Source organism: Echeneis naucrates, chromosome 22 (genome assembly GCF_900963305.1).
Source record: "Echeneis naucrates chromosome 22, fEcheNa1.1, whole genome shotgun sequence".
Classification (NCBI taxonomy): Eukaryota; Metazoa; Chordata; class Actinopteri; order Carangiformes; family Echeneidae; genus Echeneis; species Echeneis naucrates.
This window is the reverse complement of record NC_042532.1, coordinates 4,228,032-4,249,631: the sequence shown is the minus strand read 5'-3', so window position 1 is coordinate 4,249,631 and position 21,600 is coordinate 4,228,032. Positions and strand designations below refer to the sequence as shown.

Genomic DNA, 21,600 nt, shown 5'->3' with positions numbered 1-21,600 from the left:
GTGGGCTTGCAAAAATGTTGTAAAATTTTTTTCCCAGCAACACAGTTTGGTTGGTTGTTTTTTCAGAACCCCATTTGGTGGCAACCAGGTGACAGTTATTTTCCCCGATTTATCATTAAAACATAACCCACAACAGAACACCACACCAGCTAAACTTACATGTTTCTTAACGTTGCCAGGCAATCGTTAAGTGGCTGAAGCCCAAAAAACACTCCAAACTATGTTTTTATTTTGTGTCTTTTCATCTTGTGTCATTGCTCACAAAGTTTTTGGTAAATGATGGTGACAAATTGTTTTTAACTAAGCCATTGTGCTGAAGTTGATGACTAACTATTTGTGGGAATGACTCCTACTTGGCTCAACATATCTTGGATGATGCAACCCTGATTTAAGTAAGCAGAAATTATGCCAGATCATCTGAGCACTTTGAATCTTTGAAACCTGAGCCAGGATATCATAGGTAGGTCACATGGGCGTCGCCTGGTAATGACCAGAGCAAGGATTTGGTTGCAGCAGAATTTAATGAAATTAATTCAGATATTTCAAACCTTTTAAAGGCAGCACCTGTATCCTGAAAAAAAATTGTGCAGTTAGTGTTTTCAAATTCCACAAATTTTTCAGAAAAGGAACAGAACCTGAAGTCTTCACACCATTATTGCCTAATGGTCTGAAAGCTATTGGACCCACCCCTGTTGGAACACAGACGTTCTCTATAACATTTTGGGCTTTTAGGACAAGCACTGGAAATGAGGTGGCATTATCTAACTTTAGACCACTTCCTCTATTCTTGTGTATACAGGATTCTGCAGTTCATTTCAAGCCATGATGGAAAACACCCTTCAGCCCATATGCAATATTTTCCACAAGCCTGTATGTCAAAATAAAAACCTTGAAGGAAAATTCTGGTTAGGGTGGTTAATAATAGTAGGGGGAAACAATGATTTAAATAACAATAACTGGTCATTTTGCATCCAAGTCCTCTGTTAGTATACCTGCTGTGCTTTCCGCTTTTCTGCAGGACGTGATACATTGATAGTATTCTTTTTTCTTTCTTTTTTTTTTTATAGTACTGAGTTAACTCAGCTTCTCATGACTATCTAAAATAATGACTCTCAGATTTAATGAGCTAGATCATTGTGCTTGCTCCTGTGGAAAGACATGCTGTAGCTCACTGTATATAGTTGATCAATATGCTTAATAAATAAAAATGAAATCATCGTGAGAAGTGATTTTGCATTTCATTCTTAAATTTATTTTAGGGCATAATCATTTAGAATGATAATGATAAACTCTGTATGAAATGACAACACTCAGATTTGATCAGATATTACTATACGGATAATTAAGATAGCTCCATAGCTTGGTTAATTTCATGTCTGAATGACAATATTTCCTGTCAACTAAATTTTAACCAAGAGCCTTGTTTTTACCTTTGGTCTGCAGGAGCAGAATATGTGCTTGGTTAGTGTAAACTTTCCTAAAATACAAGAAAATACTATATAAACAAGAAAGACACAGCTACTTGTGCTCACCATGAAAGAGGGGGCAAGATGTGGAAGGAGCAGCATTATGCTGTTCCATGTGTTTGTTTGAATGTTTTACTTATGTTATTATTACTTATTTTTTATTATTTTTTGCTTTGCAGATTAGAGAAAAAAAGAAATCCTCCACATGTAAATGCACTACATGCACACAGGATTAGCATGTGAAGAAGATGTGAACACTGTCAGGGTGGGTGGGGGTCAACCCTGGCCAAACTGTAAGGTTGTTCCCTTTAAAATTAAGCAATATCCAGTGTTGCCCGCTCTTTAACTTTTACTACTGGGACTATTACAGTTTAAGGCATAATCAGATGATAAAACAACAACAACTAAGCACCATTTTATGTAATGGAAATCCTTAACATGAATTACTTATCCCATAAATAATCTCTTGACCCCTCACATTCATCCTTATGGAGGTTACCACCTCATGAGATGGAAACCCCTGTGGTGATGAGAATTTTCTCTAATTTATAGAAATTATTATTTACATAAAACATTACATATTTGAAATAATTAGTTTTTCATTAAATAATATTTCAAACGAATGAGTCTTAATAACCTTGCCCTGACTCCACTGACACATTGTGCAGTCTGAGGAGTTCGACCTCAGATTCTTGAAATAGAAGACCAAACATGGCGGCATCACGTCGGCACAGTGGTTAGCGCTGTTGCCTCACTACAAGAAGGTTGTGGGTTCGTTTCCTGGGCCTGGGGCCTTTCTGTGCGGAGTTTGCATGTTCTCTCCAGATACTCAAGTTTCCTCTCACTAGTTAATTGGTTGCCCGAAGTTGTCTGTAGGTCTGAGTGTGATGGACTGGCTCCAGCTACCCCCGCGACCCAGAAACGGATAAGCGGAATAAGATAGATTAATGAATGAAGTCCTAATATGGCTTTGAAAATTTTCATGGCTTCCTGTTGGGTCTACCTGAGGAAGCAGATATATGCCTGAGCCAGACTAGAGATTTAATACTCTACCTTCATAAAATCATAAAGTTGATTTATGGTCACTTTAGAAATCACACTGCACTGAAACAACTTCAAATAGTGACTTAGCTAGCGTGATTAAAGAAGGGTAAAAATTTACTTACCTCACCAAGTCTGTCATACATGAGCCAACCACCATTACATCAAAAACCTCCTCCGTCATCATCGGATCTGATTAAGACACATATTTGTGTTATTTCTTGAGTATAATCTTATTTCCCAGACATCAAAAATCAAGGACTTTTCATTTATGTGTTGAGATTCTTATATTTCTCCACATTTGTCTTGCTTTTCCTTTGAAGCATATTCTTGAACAAAGACGCACTCTTTAAAAAAAAAAAAAAAGCAGACCCCTCTCGATGCATTTCAAATTTTCCAACGACCTCAAATAAACATCATACAATATTTTTTTTATCTCCAACATTAGCATGAGCTCAGCTAAAACAAGGAGGAAGGTAAAAATAGAGCATTCATCACTGGTTGAATTGGCCAGATTCCAGTCTTATTGGGGGTGCAGTGGGGTGGGGGTTATTTCAATGCTTCACCATGTGACGCCTCAGCCCAGCAAAGTCTTTAATTAATTCAATCCTCAGCTTGTATCAGAGCTAATGCTAGTGTGTTAATCTCTTCAAATCTTTTCCTAGGCAGTGGAAGATTTGGAAAGCCTGGCCGCTGGCTGCAGGATGGCTCAATTCTCTCTCCTACATCTCACAGCATATTGTCTTCTCTTTGCAGGCAGGAAAAGTGAGTCTGAGACCCTCTGCATCTCCACTGAGGGACCCTATTATGAGATCTATATAATCAAGCCACAGGGAACCTTCCAAAAATTCTCCCTCACTTGTTGAATTTGAAACTGAATTATAATGCCGTTGCTGACCAAATACAAATGATCCACATGCACAAAGATAAAAGGTATATTGGAACTGACAGATTACTTTCATGGGAAAAGTGTCTTTTTGTACTTCATTTAATGAAAGACATATGCAAATGATGATAGTATTATTTTTTTTTTAAGTCTGTTACCAACTAATATTTTCCTTTACTTTTGGGGAAGATAATTTTTAGGACATCGTCTAGCACCACAATGTTTCATTTATATTGCTATCTCTATAGAGAATGTTTCTTTTTGCCATATTTAGATGGTATTTTGATTAATTGTAATACAGCTTAATGTAAAATGCATTTAAGCATTATACATTATCTACAAAGCACTGCATGCGAATGCATACAATAATAATTTTAAGAGGTGGCACACACATTTTTGTGACTAATTAAATAAAACATGGCCTATAATGACTGTCAAACATTTATACAGTTTAACCTAAATGAAAATACAAGTAGCACACAGTGGTTTAAACAATTTAGACTGAGTTGTAAGTAAAATCTTGAAGAAAATATTGTTGGACCCATTTTAAAAAAACTTGTAAGATTACATATTTTGCCTCTGTCTGGTTACACAGTCAAGACTTAACTGGATAATGATTGTTATTACAATGATATGACCATTTATGTTTAAAATATACTTTTCAGAAGTTTAGACTATAATCACCAACATACTTCTTCTACTGCCATCCTGCCCCCACACCCTGAAAGAAACACCCACACGCACGCATGCACGCACGCACACACACGCACACACACACACACACATACACCTAGCTCATGGCTGTTTCGCCGTTTCTTTTTCTGTGTCATATTTTCCTTACCATTTAAGAATACTCAAAACTAAACTGTGAGCGAATGTTTAAGTAATAAGGCAACGTGTCATTAACTACATTCCACTAATAATGGTTGGAAAATAATCAGCTAAATATGTTTTACTATCTTAGTTTCTACTGGATACTTTGATAGTTGGTCTGAATCATCCCCATGAAGGTGGAATTTCCCGGTTGTGAATCAGGCCAGCTGCTCTCATTAGACAAACCACTGGTCCAACTGGTCGTCTTATGGCTTTGTCTTCATCTTTCATTTGTATTTCAGTTAGAGTTATTATGTTTGTAGAAAACCAGTGCATTTTAAATGATCTTTCAGTCTGTTTTCAGTCTGGTATCTTTTGAAGGGCTATGATTTGTACAGGAAAATAAATATCAAACCATCCAACCTCCTCGCCCAACATTACTTCAAGTTTGAAGTCAAATACTTAAAATCCAAGGAGACCTGTGAGTGCTGTAAGATTTATTTTGGCTAGATTGATATATACTTCTGTATAAATACAAGAAAGGAAGTAATGTAATTGTAATTAAAGTAGGAGCACTTCCTCACGTTTACATTTACTTGTTATAGGATTATACATAAATAAATAAAAAACACTTGACAATAATGCTGTGTTAAATTTGTGATACATTATCTGTAAATTGCACTCGAATGTTAACTTTATTCTGTATGACATAAACATAGTTAATGTAGATTTAAGCTACACATCATGTTCTAACCTTTTTCAGAAATGACTACAAGCATCCTTGTCAGACAGACATAAGAGTGTAGTGCAATTGAAATATCAAGATAACTTTAAAACACGTACATGCGTGTACAAATATTCTATATAGTTCTGGAAAAAACAAGGCATGGTGGAAATAAATAACGACGAACTCACAGGGGATATGACCAAACTTACTGAGACGAAGGCTGAGGTGAAATAAATTATGTTGAAATAACGTTTTGCTGACAAATGTTACTGTAGTTACTCTAAATACCTGTAATTTAAATTTGCTCTTGCAGAGTGGACAACTAAGCAGCTCCAAGTGTCGGACAAAGTGCGCTGTGACAGCTGTATATCGTTATAGATATTGCCAGACTCGTTGTTGTGACCGTATTATTGTATTGACATTTTGTGCCACTTAAAATTATTTATAGACAATATATGTCGAATCCTACGTGGTTTTAAGTTCTATACAACCGAGAAGATGGTCTCTGAGTTTGACGGCACCCGTTATTTCAACAGGCATTATTATAGACAGCTAAATGTGGGGCTATCGAAAGGACCCAAACAACCGGAAGTCTTACAGAGCTTGAAGTAAACATTGAAGAAAACGCTCAAATTATCTAACAACCTGCCTCTCAGGTACTCCAACCCTCACTTTACGATGCTCTGAAATAGGAAAATGTGATTAAGTTGTATCTTGAGGAAGTTGAATGTGTAAATTGTGGTAATTTGGCGCGTCGTTATGTGGTAAGCTAACGGTGGCTAACGATATCACAATGAGTTGCACTCACACCCTGACACAAATTGTGATGTTACAGGCTGAATCCCCGCGAAATATTGAATGTGAACGGTAGTCGAAGTTTAGGTCTTCAGCTCATACTTGTACTGCTTTGTGTTTTTTTCAGTGTTGCCAGTATACAGAGCACTTTAAAGTGGGGGCGCGAGGACAAAGCTAATTTTGCTTTCCCAGGACACCTCAGACTAAGAGTTACAATGTTGTAACAAGCTTAAACATCATTGTTGAGGCACATGAATTGAAAAGGAGGTCATAGCTTGCGCCAGAACAAGAAACAGATTCTGTCACATATACACAAATTTCCACGACTCCAGGAAATGAAAGAAAGTAGTGACGGAGCCACCTACATCCTGTGGCTCGCGTCCTTTTGACGATCAGCTGAAATACATGCTTTACATACTTTTCTAAGACGGTGGTGGGAAATTACGTGAAGGCATTTCATTCAAATGTTGTCTCTCCGCAGATATCCTCAGGGTGGAGAAAATGAATAACATGTCCCCTGAGGTCGCACTGCATCGGATCTCACCTGAACTGCGGCCCTTGCTGTGCAGCGTGGTGAGAAACGGCCGTGTGGGGCTGGACTCCACAAACTGCCTCCGTGTCACAGACCTCAAAACTGGGTGAGGTGTAGCCCTGCACTAAAGATCACATCTGAAGATGCTGCATTTAATTGATATGACATGAACACATGGTAGACTGAGACTAGAAACATTCAATTAGGTGGACTGTAAAGTGGGAGTTATGATTAGTTGTTAGGTATTTCTTTCAGTAACCTTATAGTCCTCATCATAGCAACATGCCCGTGTCAGCAATTTGGGTTTCCTGTAGAAAATATTGATCTTCATGTTAAAGCCAATGGGTTATAGATTCCATTATTGGCAAGGTTTGATACTTAATAGTTGCAATACCAAAGACAAGAAATTAAAAGTCACATTTTCACACAAGTCACTTTAAGTCAATTTAAGTTGATCTGTCAGCTTCTATATAACATATTTATAACTCAGGCTTTCCAATAACATTGTTGGCAAAGTTATTTATATATATTTTTTTTAATATTGCAAAAATTCTCAAACGGTTCAGTATGAAATGTTTAGAAGCAAAAATTCAGAGATAATCTGAATGCTTGATAATGGCAGCTTTGTTTGTTCCCTTTCATGTGTATTGACGCTGACATGATAAAGCCTGTTTCGGAGTTTTTACCTTGTGATAGAATGTGCTGCGTAAATGAATGACATTGCAACTTCTGCCATTTAGGCTTCAGATTAAGTTTTACCAGTATTAACAGTGGCATCAATCAGGTCACATTATACTCCATGTTTTGAAAATGATATACAACAGCAAATTTAACATCCACCACCTTTTTTCAGATACAGAAATGAAGAGAAATAATCCTCTATTTCTTACTGTGACCAAATATTTAAGCATTAGTTTATGTTCATGAAAAATAAACACAGTAATAATATCCTCTTCAGATGTTTAGAATTCCTTTCAAACAACCCAACTTTAGCTTATTTGACCTTTTTATCAGTATTAAACAGTTGTATTAGAATAAATGAAGTGAAATAAAAAATCTTAACTGAATCTGGTCCAAACTGACCTCTCAATGTTTGCTATCGCACACGCAGCTTTAAAGTGATGTGGAGAGAGCATTCATCATGAGAAGAATGCACAGGGTTTACTTTTTGCATCACTCTGAGGAGTATTATGTGGTTTGATTAATTATGAACTTTGTGGACAGCCATGACTGACTGTGCCGACTAACCTTTCTTTGTTGTTTTCATTGATCCCGACCTTCAGATGTACATCACTGACTCCTGGTCCTTGCTGTGACCGCTTCAAACTTCACATCCCCTATGCTGGAGAGACCCTAAAATGTAAGTAAATTAGTTTTTCTCTCTCTAATTTTTGTTTCTTTTTCAGAAATTACATCTAAGAGGAAAACATTTCTTTGTCACTACTTTGTAGTAGATACGGAACTTGCAACTCAGGAGATTTAGTCCCGAAGTTCATGTATTGACGCAGGAAGGATGAGCTACTTTGACAAGAACCAAACTGTGATGTGTAGAGAATGGAGTCAGAGCATTTGCAATACTGGAGTTATGGGGAATGGTCCTGGTCTTCAGGGACCAGGACCTCTGAGAGGATGTCCAAGGAAGGAAAACCACTATGGGAAGAAGTCATGCCTGAGGAGCCAGTGAAATGCTTTGGACCATGTTCTGCTGAATTTTAATTTGAGGAGCAGCAGCTAGCTGAAAGTGTGGAATCTCTCCAAATTCTCCAGATCTCAATCCAACTCACAACTTCCAGAAATTAAAGAATCCTCTTGGTCCAGATACCACATCTTACCTTCAGGGATCTAGAAGTGTCCATTTGTCAACTGTTCAGGGCTGTTTTGGTGGCCAGAGGGACACCTACAGAATGATAGGCAGGTGGTGTGGATGTAATAACTGATCAGCATATTCCTATCACATAGTCAGCTAAATTTTTCCCCAAGTAAACAGAGCTATGCACAGAAGCTAAATGAAGACTGGTTGGCAACAAAAATAGCAAATAAACACTGTGTTTCATTTAAATAGAATTCAGAATTAACAGCACTATTGGAGTGTTTTGTGTTTTGCTTAGCAACTTTAAACGCAGTGAGACCAAAAGTACCCACAGGAATTCCTTCACTACAAAAACAAGATGAATATTTTTCTGATGATGCTTAATCAGTGGAGTTAATACCAGTAACATGATGGGGTTTGTGCTGCTAAACTTTTACTGGAAAAGTTTTTCCTTTCTGAATCAAGCCCCCACAGAGACTGCCTTCTATGCGCATGCTTCAAAGATACCCAAAGGTAAAGAAGCTTTAATGATAAATTACAATATTTTTAGTTTGATGTTACTGTAAACATGGTGACTCTTGGGACATATCCATCCATATCAAGCCCATCTCTACACACACATCTTGCCAACATGTTGTCAGTTTCTATTATATATCAAATGTCACCAATCAAACAGGGCAGAATTTGTCAAAATATATTGATTGATTTAAAGTGTGCCACTGTAAAAAAGCATTGTAGGGTTACTGGGGAAAATCTTGTGGCTTGTTAGGGGAAGTAAAATATGCTTAATTTGCAAAACTCAAAAAATCTGTCCAGGCAAAAATGGTTGTGACCTATATCAGGATGTTGTGGCTAGACTTGAAGAATTTGTAGATGTAAGGTTCAGCATTATGCAACACAGCTACGCACCTACATGCAAAAATGACCATCAACATCTGGGTAACAGCAGGATGAGATTTCGGCCCTGTCTGAAAGTATTTAGATGTTGTTTGCCACTAGAAAACGCTGAGAGACAGAACATAAGTAATGATCTGTGGTTTCATTTACCTGCAATAACAGAATAATACTTTTATATGAAATTGGGGTTTGCTTAATGTGAGTGAGTTGTTATGTTATCTACCTTATTTTTTCCCTTTTATGGGATATTACCCATCATGTACAGTATATTTGATGTTTAGGAGGGTGTCTATGATTCATGGATGCATTAAATCTGTCGAGTGGGGAAAAAAACTTTCTGGAAAACAACAAAAACAAATGTTCTTCTGGCATTGTAGCAGAGCACATGATGTCTCTGCAGCTGTTGTACTCTTTGCTGTACCTTCTCGTGCTTTGCCCGAGGAGGAACATTTTTGGCGACTCAAGAATGCAGGGCTGCCACATCCTTTTGCACGCTAATAGTGGGCAGTCTATCGACCTGCCCTCTGTTAGCGTGCAAGAGCATGGCCCACTGAGCACTATTAATGCATGCCCAGACTCCCCCCATTTCTCCACCATACTGATACTGCTCAGCAACAGTTGTGGTCTTTGTTGTTTGACATATTACGCCCTCCATAAACTTAATAAAGTGTCTGGCTGAAATAGAAGTAAAAATACTGAGAAGGGCTGTTGTGCAGTGACTAGACTGCACTTTTGAGTGAAGCCTCTCAGGACATATAAGCAATGTGGTGTATATAAAAGCTTATGTTATAACCTGCAAAGGTTGCACTTCGAGGAGTTCTATTTCAGTCTGGAGCCGGGCCAGTGCATTTCTGACAGAGATCCAATAGTTAGTAACAGATTTACAGCGTCCTCTCATCTTCTACTCACTCTTCACTGCTGGAAAAATACTTCCATATGTGTATGTTTGTGTCTTTTTGTGCTGTCACTGGAACAACAGAAAAGCAGAACAGAACAGTCTTGAAGCACACAAATAGAATTGTGTAACATAATATCAGAACATTGTGAAAAAGCCCAAGCAATGAGTTATGTGATCATGTTAGTGTCTAGTCCAGTTTTTATTGGTCTTTAATTTCTGTAATTTTCATACATTTTTTAGCTCTTCATTTTTAGTCTTTCTGAAATTGACTTGTGAAGTATATAAAGAATATCTGTGTAGTCCTTTTCACCAGGATTCAATGGTAAATGTCTTGCTTTATCAGTACTTCAAATGCTTAATTTCACATATCCCAGAGGTCAAAATCCACATCATGTTGTTAATGTATCTACAACAAGAAACAAATGGCTAGACAACCCACTTCAAGTAGGATTCTGACACCAACACAGACAGGGTCAACAAAATGTTGCATGAATTTCTCTTGTTTAAGCTGAGTTTAAAAAAAATATATATATTATTATTTCCTAAAACTAGATACAATAAGACATGAGTGCCACACTGCTAGATAGACTATTTAGAAACTTTTCTAAATCTGGTAAAATAAATAAATCTGAATTGGTCTGCTTGTGTCAGATAGTTCTTCTATCTTTTTGCAGGGGATATCATATTCAATGCACGTTACCCAGAGTTGCCTCCAGATTTTATTTTTGGAGAAGATGCCGAGTTCCTTCCTGAACCCTCAGAACTGCCAGTGAGTATCTACTTCTCTATCAAGAATTGTTTATTTCTTTCTGGTGGAATTTACTGGTGCCATAATTTGTAATATTCTACAGGTAGTATATGAAAACAGATTTAAAACATTTTTGTTGTTTCCTGGCTTTGAGGTCAGCACTTTTTCAGTCTTTTTAATTGTTTCACTGAATGGTCAAACACACGCTAATCACAGCTGCACTGGTCCCAGTGACGTACATAAAGCAGCACTGCATACATCCTTAACAAAGCAAACACTTTGTAAGTGCACAGTGTTATCTTATTTAAGTGTTACTCCATTGGTAAGTGGCACTGGCATCTTATTTTGACTTACTGCTTATCTGCAAATCTGACTATCTCAGTGAAACAGTGATTCACAAGAAAGGTAGCCTAAACAGGATAAATAGCCTAAATGAGTTGGTGTGAAATGTACAGAAACCTGCCCTGTAAAAAAGAACAGAAACAAGCTCAGCAATCAGATGATTGGATTTACTACTTGATTGAAACGATAATGGGATTCTTGGTAATGCCTGGCAAGGGGAAGTCCATGGCATACGTTTGACTAGAACTTGTATCATTGCTTTTGAATGTTAATATGTTGAAGTTTCTAAACAATTTGTTTCTGGAGTTGGAGCGAATTCCCCAGAAAATGGTGTGATAGAGACATCTGGGCTGGGCAAATAGTTTTGTCTAGTTTGAGAACTGGTTTTTAGGGACTGATTACATCAGCACTGTTTAGTTCCAACTGGGGTGTGGTTTTATGATTGTATATTAGCACAAGCTGCTACTTGAGAAGAAGTAGTTGCAACATGACCATAAAATTCCAGATAATCCATATGCATGATTTAACCTCTGGATTTTCCATCTGCTTGTATTTCACTCAGATGGTCTGATCCTGCAGCTTTTGGATCAGAAGGTTGGAGAGGTATTAATTCAAAGTCAAAGGAGCTACTTTGTACCCTTTTCTAAAATGTGTTTAACCATTGACTTGCACTGTGCATTTTGGTTTGTTTTCAACAAAATGCCAATAAAAGTAATGTCAATATACCAGCAAGACCTAACTGTTCAATATGAAGCATTGGTTGTAACATGAAACCCGTTGCTTATTGGCATTCAGTGGCTTTCACTAAGGCTTCTATAGAGACTTCACAATCACGTACAAGTACATTACACTACACTATGCTATGAAACAAAATGTACATTTCTGGTTTCCAGACAGTGAAATGTATGCGGTAACAGATAATGTGCTCCAAATCTGTGATGCTTTTTTTTTTTTTTTTCCTCCCCCCCTTTAGTGCCCTCTCTGCACCAATAGCCCCACTTGCAAGGATAAGTTTTTTTCATGCAGGGTTGTCATCCAATGCACCCAATGATATACATGTGTAGGGCACATTTCTGGTGCTGAGCTATGGCATTGGACAGATACCAGATGCTGCATGAGGTATTTTCTAGGATCTGGAATCAGGGGGGCAATTTGAGCTGTCATTGTATGAAGGACACCCTGGACAGGTCAACAGTCCCAACAGTCCAATCGCAGGACTTGTATAAATGTCATGCTATGATGCAACTTTTGTCTTCTTAATCATTAAATAATGCCTGTGGCCCTTATTGGCCTTTCTTATTTTTGAGTCATGCACTCTTTATAGTGATCAGAGCGAATGTGCTACAAATTATTAAACGAGTTGTTGTAACCTTTTATGTTTCTTTGCCTGTTTTTTTTTTTTTTTTTTTTTTTTTTTTTCTCATTCGCCCCTGTCTGGTAGTTGTGACTATTTACAGCCAGTTAGGAGGTGAAAGGATATCTGGGTTGCTGTTTCCAAAAGTCTTAATTTCAGCTTGATCAGGCTACAATGCAATGCTCAAGTTTTCAAATGCAGCACTGTTTCCAGAAGTCTCCATTTTTTGACCTTGGAACATTTGGAGTTGTGGTTGCCAGAAGTAAACGTAGAAAAAGTGGGACATTTTGAAACTAAGACTTGGTGTGGATGTAGCTGAGGGCTTAGTGTTTGTGCTTGTGTCATCCATATCTCCAGTTTCACTTTGAGTGAACACAGACTAATGTTAGTTTGACAGGACCGAGTCTATGACTGAATTATTGGGTTATAGTGTATAAGTGTGGGTTTTGATATTTTCTTGGTAAATTTTTCAGCCTGAGTTTGACCTTTCATCAGATTAGATATTCATCTTTTTTCATGTGTTTACTAAACAGAGTTGGCTATGTGCCCCCATCTGAAAAGGACTGATGTAATGCTGTCATTAAACCAAGCTATGGCTGTTTCATAACATACCTCTTGAATATAACATGAATTTCTCAGTGTGTGTGGCTCAGTGCCTTGTCGGCCAGGGAGGTTATTAGGCGAAGACCTCCACACTACTGAGTGCTTCCTTGTTGTTGTTGCCTCTAAGATAATCCAATGCAGTTATCTAGTGCTATATTTGATGACGCCTAGCACAGAGAAGCTAAATTCCCCTGCTTGTGTCAGAGTCTGGGAGAAGAGAGGGGAATATTGCTCACCCTCTCATAAATCCAGCTGTGCACATACGGGGAAGTACCTTTGCTGAGCCAGTGCCTGGCAGTCCATAGTTTATTTTTTTTTCTCTCACTCACATCCTTGCTGTATTTCATTGGCTGCACTTTCATAATTCTGCTCTGGCCAACCCTCTTTCAGCTTCAGAGCCTCCTCTCATTGTTGCTAACCTTTTATCTATGTATTTTTCCGTAAGTGCACCCCCCTCTGATGTGCCAAAGCTCTGAATTCCCAGCATTTCCTCGGAGTCCCCCCCATTCCCTGGTAAATTGTTACCATCAGCACTGACCGTGAATTCAGGAACCATTTCAAGATAAATGGACCTGATGTCACAATATTTCTTGGAGACTTTTGACATTGATATCTGAAACAAATTATATAATAAATCCATATAATGACAGGTAAAAACATAATTGTGTAGACTTTTTCGTTTTGGGGGGGAAACATTAGGCTAATTTTGGGTCCTCTGTAGGTGGCTGGTTGAATTCCTGATGTCTCAGCAGCACATTGCTCTTGTTTACAGCCAGCCAAGGGTATCATTAGCTCCTCTGTTTAGACATGTGTTTTCCCTGCTGTCACCAGGCCTTGAGTAGGTTTGTTATTTGTGTTTCTATTTAGACAGAGAAACATGTTGTTGTTTAAAAAAAACAAAACAAAAGAAAGTACCAAAAAAAAAGAGCATGTACACAGTACAGCTACTGCCAACCTGTTAAACTTATGCTTAAAAAGAATTTGAGTATTAAAAAAAGTTGACTTCCAAAAAATATGGCGCCTTTAAATGGTAAAGTAATGAAGAAATCATCAAACCTCTGTGATTATACAGAGAAGTCTCTTCAACGTTTAAACCACAATACATGAGGGATGAAAAAGCCCTAAATACCCCAGTAAGATCAAGAGAAGCCGCATGCCCAAGAAGCAAAACCTTAGGAATATGAGCAAAGTTTTCCACAAATTTATTGAGGTTCACTGTTACATTGTTGTTGAGGTTCAAGGGTTCACTGCAAAGTGCAAATAGGGGCTTAATGGCATCCAGACTCTGTCTAATTGGCCACCGGGACAGCTCCCCCACCTCAGAACATTTTTGAAGCAGAGCACCACCAGCTTCTTTTTAACTGGTCACTCATGTTATCCCTCTCACCCGGTCCATGACTTTAATTGTGTTAGGGCTGTGGGAAATCATCTGACAGGCCAGTGGGTTTAATTGAAGCAGAGAGAAAGTCATTGTCCTTTCAAACGCATGAATATGCTTTAAATTGAAGCAGTGGTTGTCCCTGTAAATATAATCATCACTGAACCATACTGACACATTTACAGCTGTCTAAAGATTTAATGAATCACAGCTGACTGTTAAAGGGTAGCTTATCATAGATGTCTTCATTGTGTTAAACATGTAAACTGCAGTTGATATGACCATGGAGCTGAATTAATATAGTCTAGTTTAGCTTTAGGCAATTTTCAACATAAATTCTAGTGTCATTTAACTTTTCTAGACTTGTATTATGGAAAGAAAATTACAGAACTATAGACTATAAGTAAATAATTTAAAACAAGCACAAACTGCAAACTATTTTTAGTGTACTAGTGTGACATCTGGAGTGATAGATATTAGAATTATTAAAAATCTCCATCCATAGACGCTGTGCACCAATATTCCACATTGTTAACTTTGGATGAATGTGAAGTGTCAGCTACACATCTACCAGAAAGACCTGGAGATTACACCCCAAGAAGATATATATGGATGATATGTCCTTCATATCTCAGATCTGTGTTTGGCAAGGTACATTTTGAAGACGTTGCAAACCTGGGAATGGGCCTTTTTCACATCACAAATTTGTAGATGTCCTATTATGATTGTGCTGGATTTATGCTTAAATGCTTTTCCGATATCTTGTCCACTCATTTTGTTAGTAAAGTAGATTAAAGGTTTCCCTGGAGCAGGTTGGAATACCTCTCCTCTGATTGTCTGAACTGTTTCTTAGTGATCTAATAGATTGTAGCAGATTTCTGATGAATACTAAATCCAGAAAGCAAGTCCTGCAGGGTTGAATGTTGACTTCAGGTGGACCATGGTTGTTTCTTTGGGGCAGTTCCATACAACTTGTTTTAAGATGCAGTTTTTGAATACACAATGAACAGGGCATTTGTAAAAACACAATGGCAACAGTTCCTGTTAGATTAAACAGATTATATTCTTTGTTTCATTTTTTTGAGACGATAAAGGATTGACTACCTTAATTAATCTTTTATTATGTGTGATAACATCTGTATTCCTAGTTTATATCTCATTGGAACTGATAATCTTAAAATGAAAATCTTTGACAGTGATTGACATCAGTGACATCACACCCTACTATCGTCAGGTCAGGAGGCTGTTGGTGATCAAGACTGCACTCAGCTTTACTCGGGTGTAAGGGTGTGCACCCAGTGGAGAGGAGTTTGGAAATGTGCACTCATTTAGTGACAGGAATACAGCAGGGTAGGACTACCCACGGGCTACTGGGAAAACTGAGTAGAGAAGAGGAAATGACCAAGATAGAGGCAGGAAGGGAGGCAATACTACTTAACCCTTACGTAGGAGATGCATTGTTGCATCACATGGTTCTTTTTTTCTTCCTTAATTCAGCAGATGATGATTACAGAACTGGCTTGTCCAAATATTTGTGTGGAATATCCAAAAAACATAAATGCTATGACCGTTGCTTTACGAGTGCTTGATGTACGAGTTCTAAATTCAGTCTGTGTACCACAGCATGTTTGGGTCAAGTTGTTATGATGGGATATTTAGGTTGTTTTTGTTTTGGGACTATGGTAATTTTGTCACTGTGATGCTCTGTTCTGTTACCATAAATTGTCCGCCCTTCATTCCCTTCCATGATTTGTTGTATTGGCTTACTGTACCCACCCACATATGTTCAGAGAGTTATTGTGCAAATACGATAATATGAGAGCCATAAAAGGTCCATTGCAGGTGGGGTTTTGCAAAGCATGTGCACCTTAAATCACTGAGATGGATTTGGAGAAGGTATGGGAGAGTTTACCCATGGCGATAGTGGGGACAGAAGACCTATAAATCTCAGAAACAGGAAGTTTCAGAAGGAACAGGACGATCCACTATGGGACATAATATTTTGGCGTGTTTTGCCACAGATGTCTGGAGAGACTCGACAACATTGTTAGGTTCTTTTCAGCCTTTCAGTGTTTAATAAATGCAATTCATTTGAAGTAAAACTGATTCTCACATGTGGAGAAACAGAACAACAGTGTTGAGATACTTTGTTGCTAAAAACTTCCATACTGTAGGCCAAAGGACATGAAATATGCCCTTTATCCTCTAGCATGAGGTGGGAACGAATGTGCAGCACATAAGAACAGTTGTCTCTAATTGCACCTCTCTTTTTACTAACCTAATACTATTATTCGTCAGCCCTGTCAGCCCCTGCTAGGCTACCCCTTTGTGTGTACTGTATCATTTGTCTGGTCTAGACTTGTCCGGCGATGCATGCAGGCAGTCAAGTTTGGGGAGTTCCCCGGTGTTTTGTATCTTTCTCAGTCTGTGTGTGTATGTGCCTGGGACCTGGGGTTAGTTCTGATGGCCTCTGTAGATACAGCATCAACATGTTTCCACTTATCCGTCCTGCCATTTTTTTGTCTCTGTGGTACAGAGGCAGGATCCATCTAGTTCCACTGTATTCCTAGTACTTTGCTTTCCAAAATACTTTTCTTTGTTACCTGGGTAGCCATTGAACAGCACGGTTTCCATTGTGTGGGTCAGTTAACTGAGGAAGTTGTACATTTAGCACATATTGAAAAAATTTTGAAAAAGCAACTTATTTTCTGTGGTGGAAATACTTCTGCCATTTAGTTCAGCTATCTTGCCTATCTCCTTAACTCATGCTTGACGGCTTATAATACATGTTATTTATAGCCTTAATGACAGTCCAGCTTTTCTAAGCCTAGATGCATTTCGGATGTTTCCCCAATCTAGCAAATATGTGCAATGATTGTTCCTTCTTGATAAAACCCATGTTATACTCAAGCTTATAATAAGAAATCCATAGTTTCTCAGTAGAATGTGAGCTACTCACCAGTCAACTACTGTTATTGTTCCCTTTAATTTAGCAGAATTTGGTTTTCTTTTTGCATGATTTCTGGAGTCTTGACTGGGTTTCATGTTGAAACTGGAATGTGGTGCTTGTAAGCATTAAAGAATAAGTGAGGTGATAGTGTATACTTTTGCCCTAGAGATCCATGGTGGACTGGGATCCATTATATGATATATCCAATTTATCCTTTTCATCTTGAGTCCGTTAATACTTCCAATCCTTAAGTTGAGCAGTAATTTGTTTTTCTCTCTCATTAAATGTTTTTGTATGTACGACTTGCGTCCCCTGGTTTTTTGGGAAAATGAGAACTATTCATAAACAAAGACAGAAATACCAAGCCAACTCATGTTAAGAAAATTTTATTTCAACCCAAGCATTTTCCCATCTAAGAATAGGAGTGATTCCCGGTTCCACAATAACACCAGGTAATACTGAATGCAAAGTATTGGTTAGCATTTCCTATCTGTTGCTCCTGTTCAATCCCTGTTAGTGTTCTAACAATGGACCTCAGGTGGCCCATAAAGCAAAATTATGTCAACCTGGGCATCGTGTACCAACTGTTGCTCCCACTTCCTTCCTGCTTTAGGGAATAATGTGTTCCAGCTTTTATTAGAGTTTATTATTGGCAGCGCTCACTGACAGGTCTGGGAATGCTTTTAGTCGGCAGGCTATTGTTTTGCTATCAGAGATGGCTGGTTGAAAGGGGGCTTAGCGATTCCTAAACACCAGCTGAGGGATGGAAGAAAACAAGTGACAACAGCGCCAAGTCTAAGATGGGACAATGGTATCATCTCTCATTGTGGAGTGGAGCTGCGCTGAAGCAGTTACTGAACCTTACAAAAAGTTGTCAGAAAAGTGCTATTTCTGTCAACAAGTTGTACTGTCTTGGACACGAACCACATGGATCACAGTGTAAAAAAAACACTGGGCTGAGAATGCCAAGTGTCTTAAACACATGACAAGAGCAATTTAGCATGATCTTAGACTTGGCACTCTCCGGGGGCGAAACAGGGTGTGAGCCCACACTTGAATTAGAGACTAACAGAGATTAATTTAATACTTTTTTAATGCCTCACACTTTCAAGTCTACAGCGATTTATTGGATCAGGTTGCCAGCATCTATAAAAATCACATTTAAGACGCAAAAACAAATATCTTCTCTTGGCCTATATAATTATCTTGCATTTTCAGATGCCAGTCCCTCTCTCATCGGCCTAAGATAAATATTGGATCGAAGATGGTACAGACGGATGGCACAGGAAGACATAATTCTGTCAACTTGGGTCTATTCAATGCGAAGATGCCCAATTTAGGTGTACATTTTGTTCTTAAAGGAAAACACTGTTTCTGTTGAGTTCTTCCCTGATCCTAAGCAAATTTACAATATGTCGCACTCACAAAAATTTAAGGTTAAAGAAATAACTGTGAAGCTGAAATGTCTTTTTGGAGTTTGTCTCTTTATACAGTCAGTACTACCTGGTAGGTTGTATTAGCTACGGTATGAGTCTGGGTTCACGGCTGCCAGTCATTCTTGTGTTTCGGCCTGTCCACCACCAATGGGCTGAAATTTAAACTAGAAATACAGAATAGATGCAAATCACATGGAAGATGCTGCCTTTTATCCTTCTGTCACCATCATGTCATTTTTATATTACCAGTATTTTGCAGTTAGATTAAATAGCTCCAAAACCCATCAGCCTCCTCTGTACTTGTTGCTAATTAGCATACATTAGCATGCCACCCCAATAACTTGATACGATACGTACTACAGATCAGCCATTTACCATTGTCACCGTAACCCTGTTTGCATGGTGGCATCAGCATTTAGCTTAAAGCATGACTGTAAATAAGTACATCATTTACCTCATGCATGTAGCACAACTAGACTCAAAATCTCCTTCATAACTGTATGTTGATATTTTTTGATGGTCTTTGAAGCTTTGGAAGTCTCCAGTTGTCTGAATAAGTGTTATCTTTTTATGTTTTTCCATACATCATGGACATTAAAATGAACTAATTTCCTTCCTTCCTTCCTTCCAAAAAAAATTCCATCATGAACAAATATTTCTTTTCTGCCTTTTTGTTCAAGCCAGTCTACCTGTCTAATTAGAAAATCTATTTTGAGTAAATGAATCAAAAGGCATCAAGAACACGTATTTTTTCCACTTTAAAAGGCGCTGTGCTCTAAAATATTTATTCCTACAAATTCTATTATTTTGACACTGGCTTGGACACATTAATACATGTATGCCCAAATTTCTAAATCCTAATGCTAATCCAATATATTTTTAATGTGCAGTTTTTAACATTGATATTGAATCAAATCCTAATATCTTAAGGTAAGACGATTATAATTTGCTTCCCTTATAAATATGTTCTTTTTTTTTTTTCTTTTTTTTTTTAAAGGAGTTTATCGGTGGTTTATTTATTAAAGGTGACAGGTTTTATCATAAGCCAAGTTTAGGCTTAATCATTTGACACAGGTTTAGCCAGTGTGTGTTTTGACAAAATAATTGGATTATAAGGCCCAGATTGAACCACAGAGTATTGTTGAAGGCCATGATATCTACCCCCTGTGGATAAAGCAAGATGTTCCATCCATACAGAATGATCTGGAGTGCATGTAGAAAGCTCCTTTTTTAATGTCATTTCATCAAAGGTTAAATCTCTGTTTTCAAATAGCTGAGATTGCGACTATATTTTGTTTGTTTGTTTGGTTTTTTTTATGTATCAAATCTGTACATTTTCCGCAGGGCTTATCCTATTCATGACAAAACACATAGATTTGTTTTGGCACACAGCCTTCAGCAGAGCGTATAAAATCAATTCAGTGAAGTGTCTGTGCAGACTCACGTCTACACACAAACACGCAAACACACACATTGCAACACATGGACACTGATTTTTATTTTTTTGGCTGAGTGCTTTTCACTCTCTCTCCTTCTATGTTCGGCCGATGCTTTAATGTACCAATCAAGCACTACGTTTTTAACTTTAAGTCAGAACATTGAGTACAATACTAGATAAGCTAGTGTAGTGTGCTGTTGTTGGCGGTAACATACCAACAGCACGGTTGTAGGGATGGTGCTGATGGTGTTACACTTCTCCAATGTGCTCCATGATGGAATAACTTGGCAATCACTCTATGAATGTTGTGAAACACTTTTCATCTTGTCCAGTGCTTTGTTTTATAACCCAATAAATGTAACACTAATTGCATTCCCATCAGACTTGACTCTACATTTCTTACTCTGCTTTGTTGTTGTTGTTCTAATTAGCAAGTGTCACCAAGGTCTCTCTTCTTACACTCAATTTAAATATACTGACTTCTCTTTATTTACACATGTAGAATTCAACCTAGCTGTTTTATAGAAACACCCTCCTTCACCTGGGAGACACCCAGTACAAGCTCTGCTCCTCTGCCATTGGCTGGTGAATGGCACAACTGGAGGCAGCTGAGGTTAACTGCTGAGCTTGAGGACATATGTAATTACTGAGGGAGTGTTTCTTGTACACTCCTGTCCTGACACACAGAGATCTGTCTGGCTCATTTGCTTTTTCTCACTGTAGTTCACTTATTTTATCAGTGTAGTTCAGTTTTGTTTGCAGTTTCATAACTACCCAGAGCTGAAGCGGGAACGGCAGACTGTTTTTTTTTTTTTTTGTGACTGACTTGTTTGCCAAAGCTCCACATTTTTTTTCGTCTTCCTCTTATCCCAACTCTGATCCCTCCTCTCTGCCTCTTCTTGTTGGCAGCAGAGTTTCGCTGATATTCAGTGTCACAGTCCTGACGCAGCACTTTCTCAGTATCTCCTCAGTTTCAGCTCACTCCTGCCCTGGAGCGCTGACTGCCTCTTTTGGACAATGCTCATCCTTGTTTGCATCGCCCCCTCATTTTCGGGAATCCCGGCACTGCTGGTAACCACTGGTGGATCAGGACGATGAGGTCACTGTCTCTGTTTAGCCTGTCCTCACCGTTGCTCCCACCCCCACCCATCCATTTCTTCTATGGATGTGAGTTGTTCTAAAACAATGAAAGCTTTCTCCATTGGGCCGATATAGGCTGCCAGAGAGGCAGACAGACACACACAATATCCAGACAGACTTGGAACCAGGGGAGACAAGCTAATGCAAGTCAAAGACATTCTGCTTTTGACACCTCAATTTGATGGGTATTAATTACTACAGAATTTCCAGCCCTTATTAATCCCCCCACCCACTTAGTACACACAAGAATGGCTCTCTTTTCTGATTTTTCTCATCGTTTAGGACAATCTGCATTCAATAGGTTTTAGGGTGCAACAGCATGGCAGGGAGAAACAACACCGGACTG

The 21,600-nt window shown here is 38.3% G+C and overlaps 2 protein-coding genes across 6 annotated transcripts in view; one reads left to right on the top strand and one right to left on the bottom strand.

Moving 5' to 3' along the window:
- Positions 1 to 6,274, bottom strand: part of rbks (ribokinase) — a 34,122-nt gene extending 27,848 nt beyond the window's left edge. For 3 of the 5 annotated variants that reach the window (XM_029493431.1, XM_029493435.1, XM_029493434.1), the window contains exons 1-2: positions 5,222 to 5,289; positions 2,633 to 2,699 (exon numbers count right to left, since the gene is read on the bottom strand). In XM_029493431.1, coding sequence (XP_029349291.1) covers positions 2,633 to 2,694 — 62 coding nt within the window. In that variant the 5' untranslated portion in view covers positions 2,695 to 2,699; positions 5,222 to 5,289. Of the gene's footprint in view, positions 1 to 2,632; positions 2,700 to 5,142; positions 5,290 to 6,146 lie in introns of those variants that run through there. The other 2 variants (XM_029493432.1, XM_029493433.1) reach the window with 2 other exon arrangements.
- Positions 5,498 to 21,600, top strand: part of babam2 (BRISC and BRCA1 A complex member 2) — a 71,590-nt gene continuing 55,487 nt past the window's right edge. The window contains exons 1-4 of the mRNA XM_029493430.1: positions 5,498 to 5,589; positions 6,210 to 6,366; positions 7,544 to 7,620; positions 10,540 to 10,634. Of these exons, the coding sequence (XP_029349290.1) occupies positions 6,230 to 6,366; positions 7,544 to 7,620; positions 10,540 to 10,634 (309 nt within the window). The 5' untranslated portion in view covers positions 5,498 to 5,589; positions 6,210 to 6,229. The remainder of the gene's footprint in view (positions 5,590 to 6,209; positions 6,367 to 7,543; positions 7,621 to 10,539; positions 10,635 to 21,600) is intronic.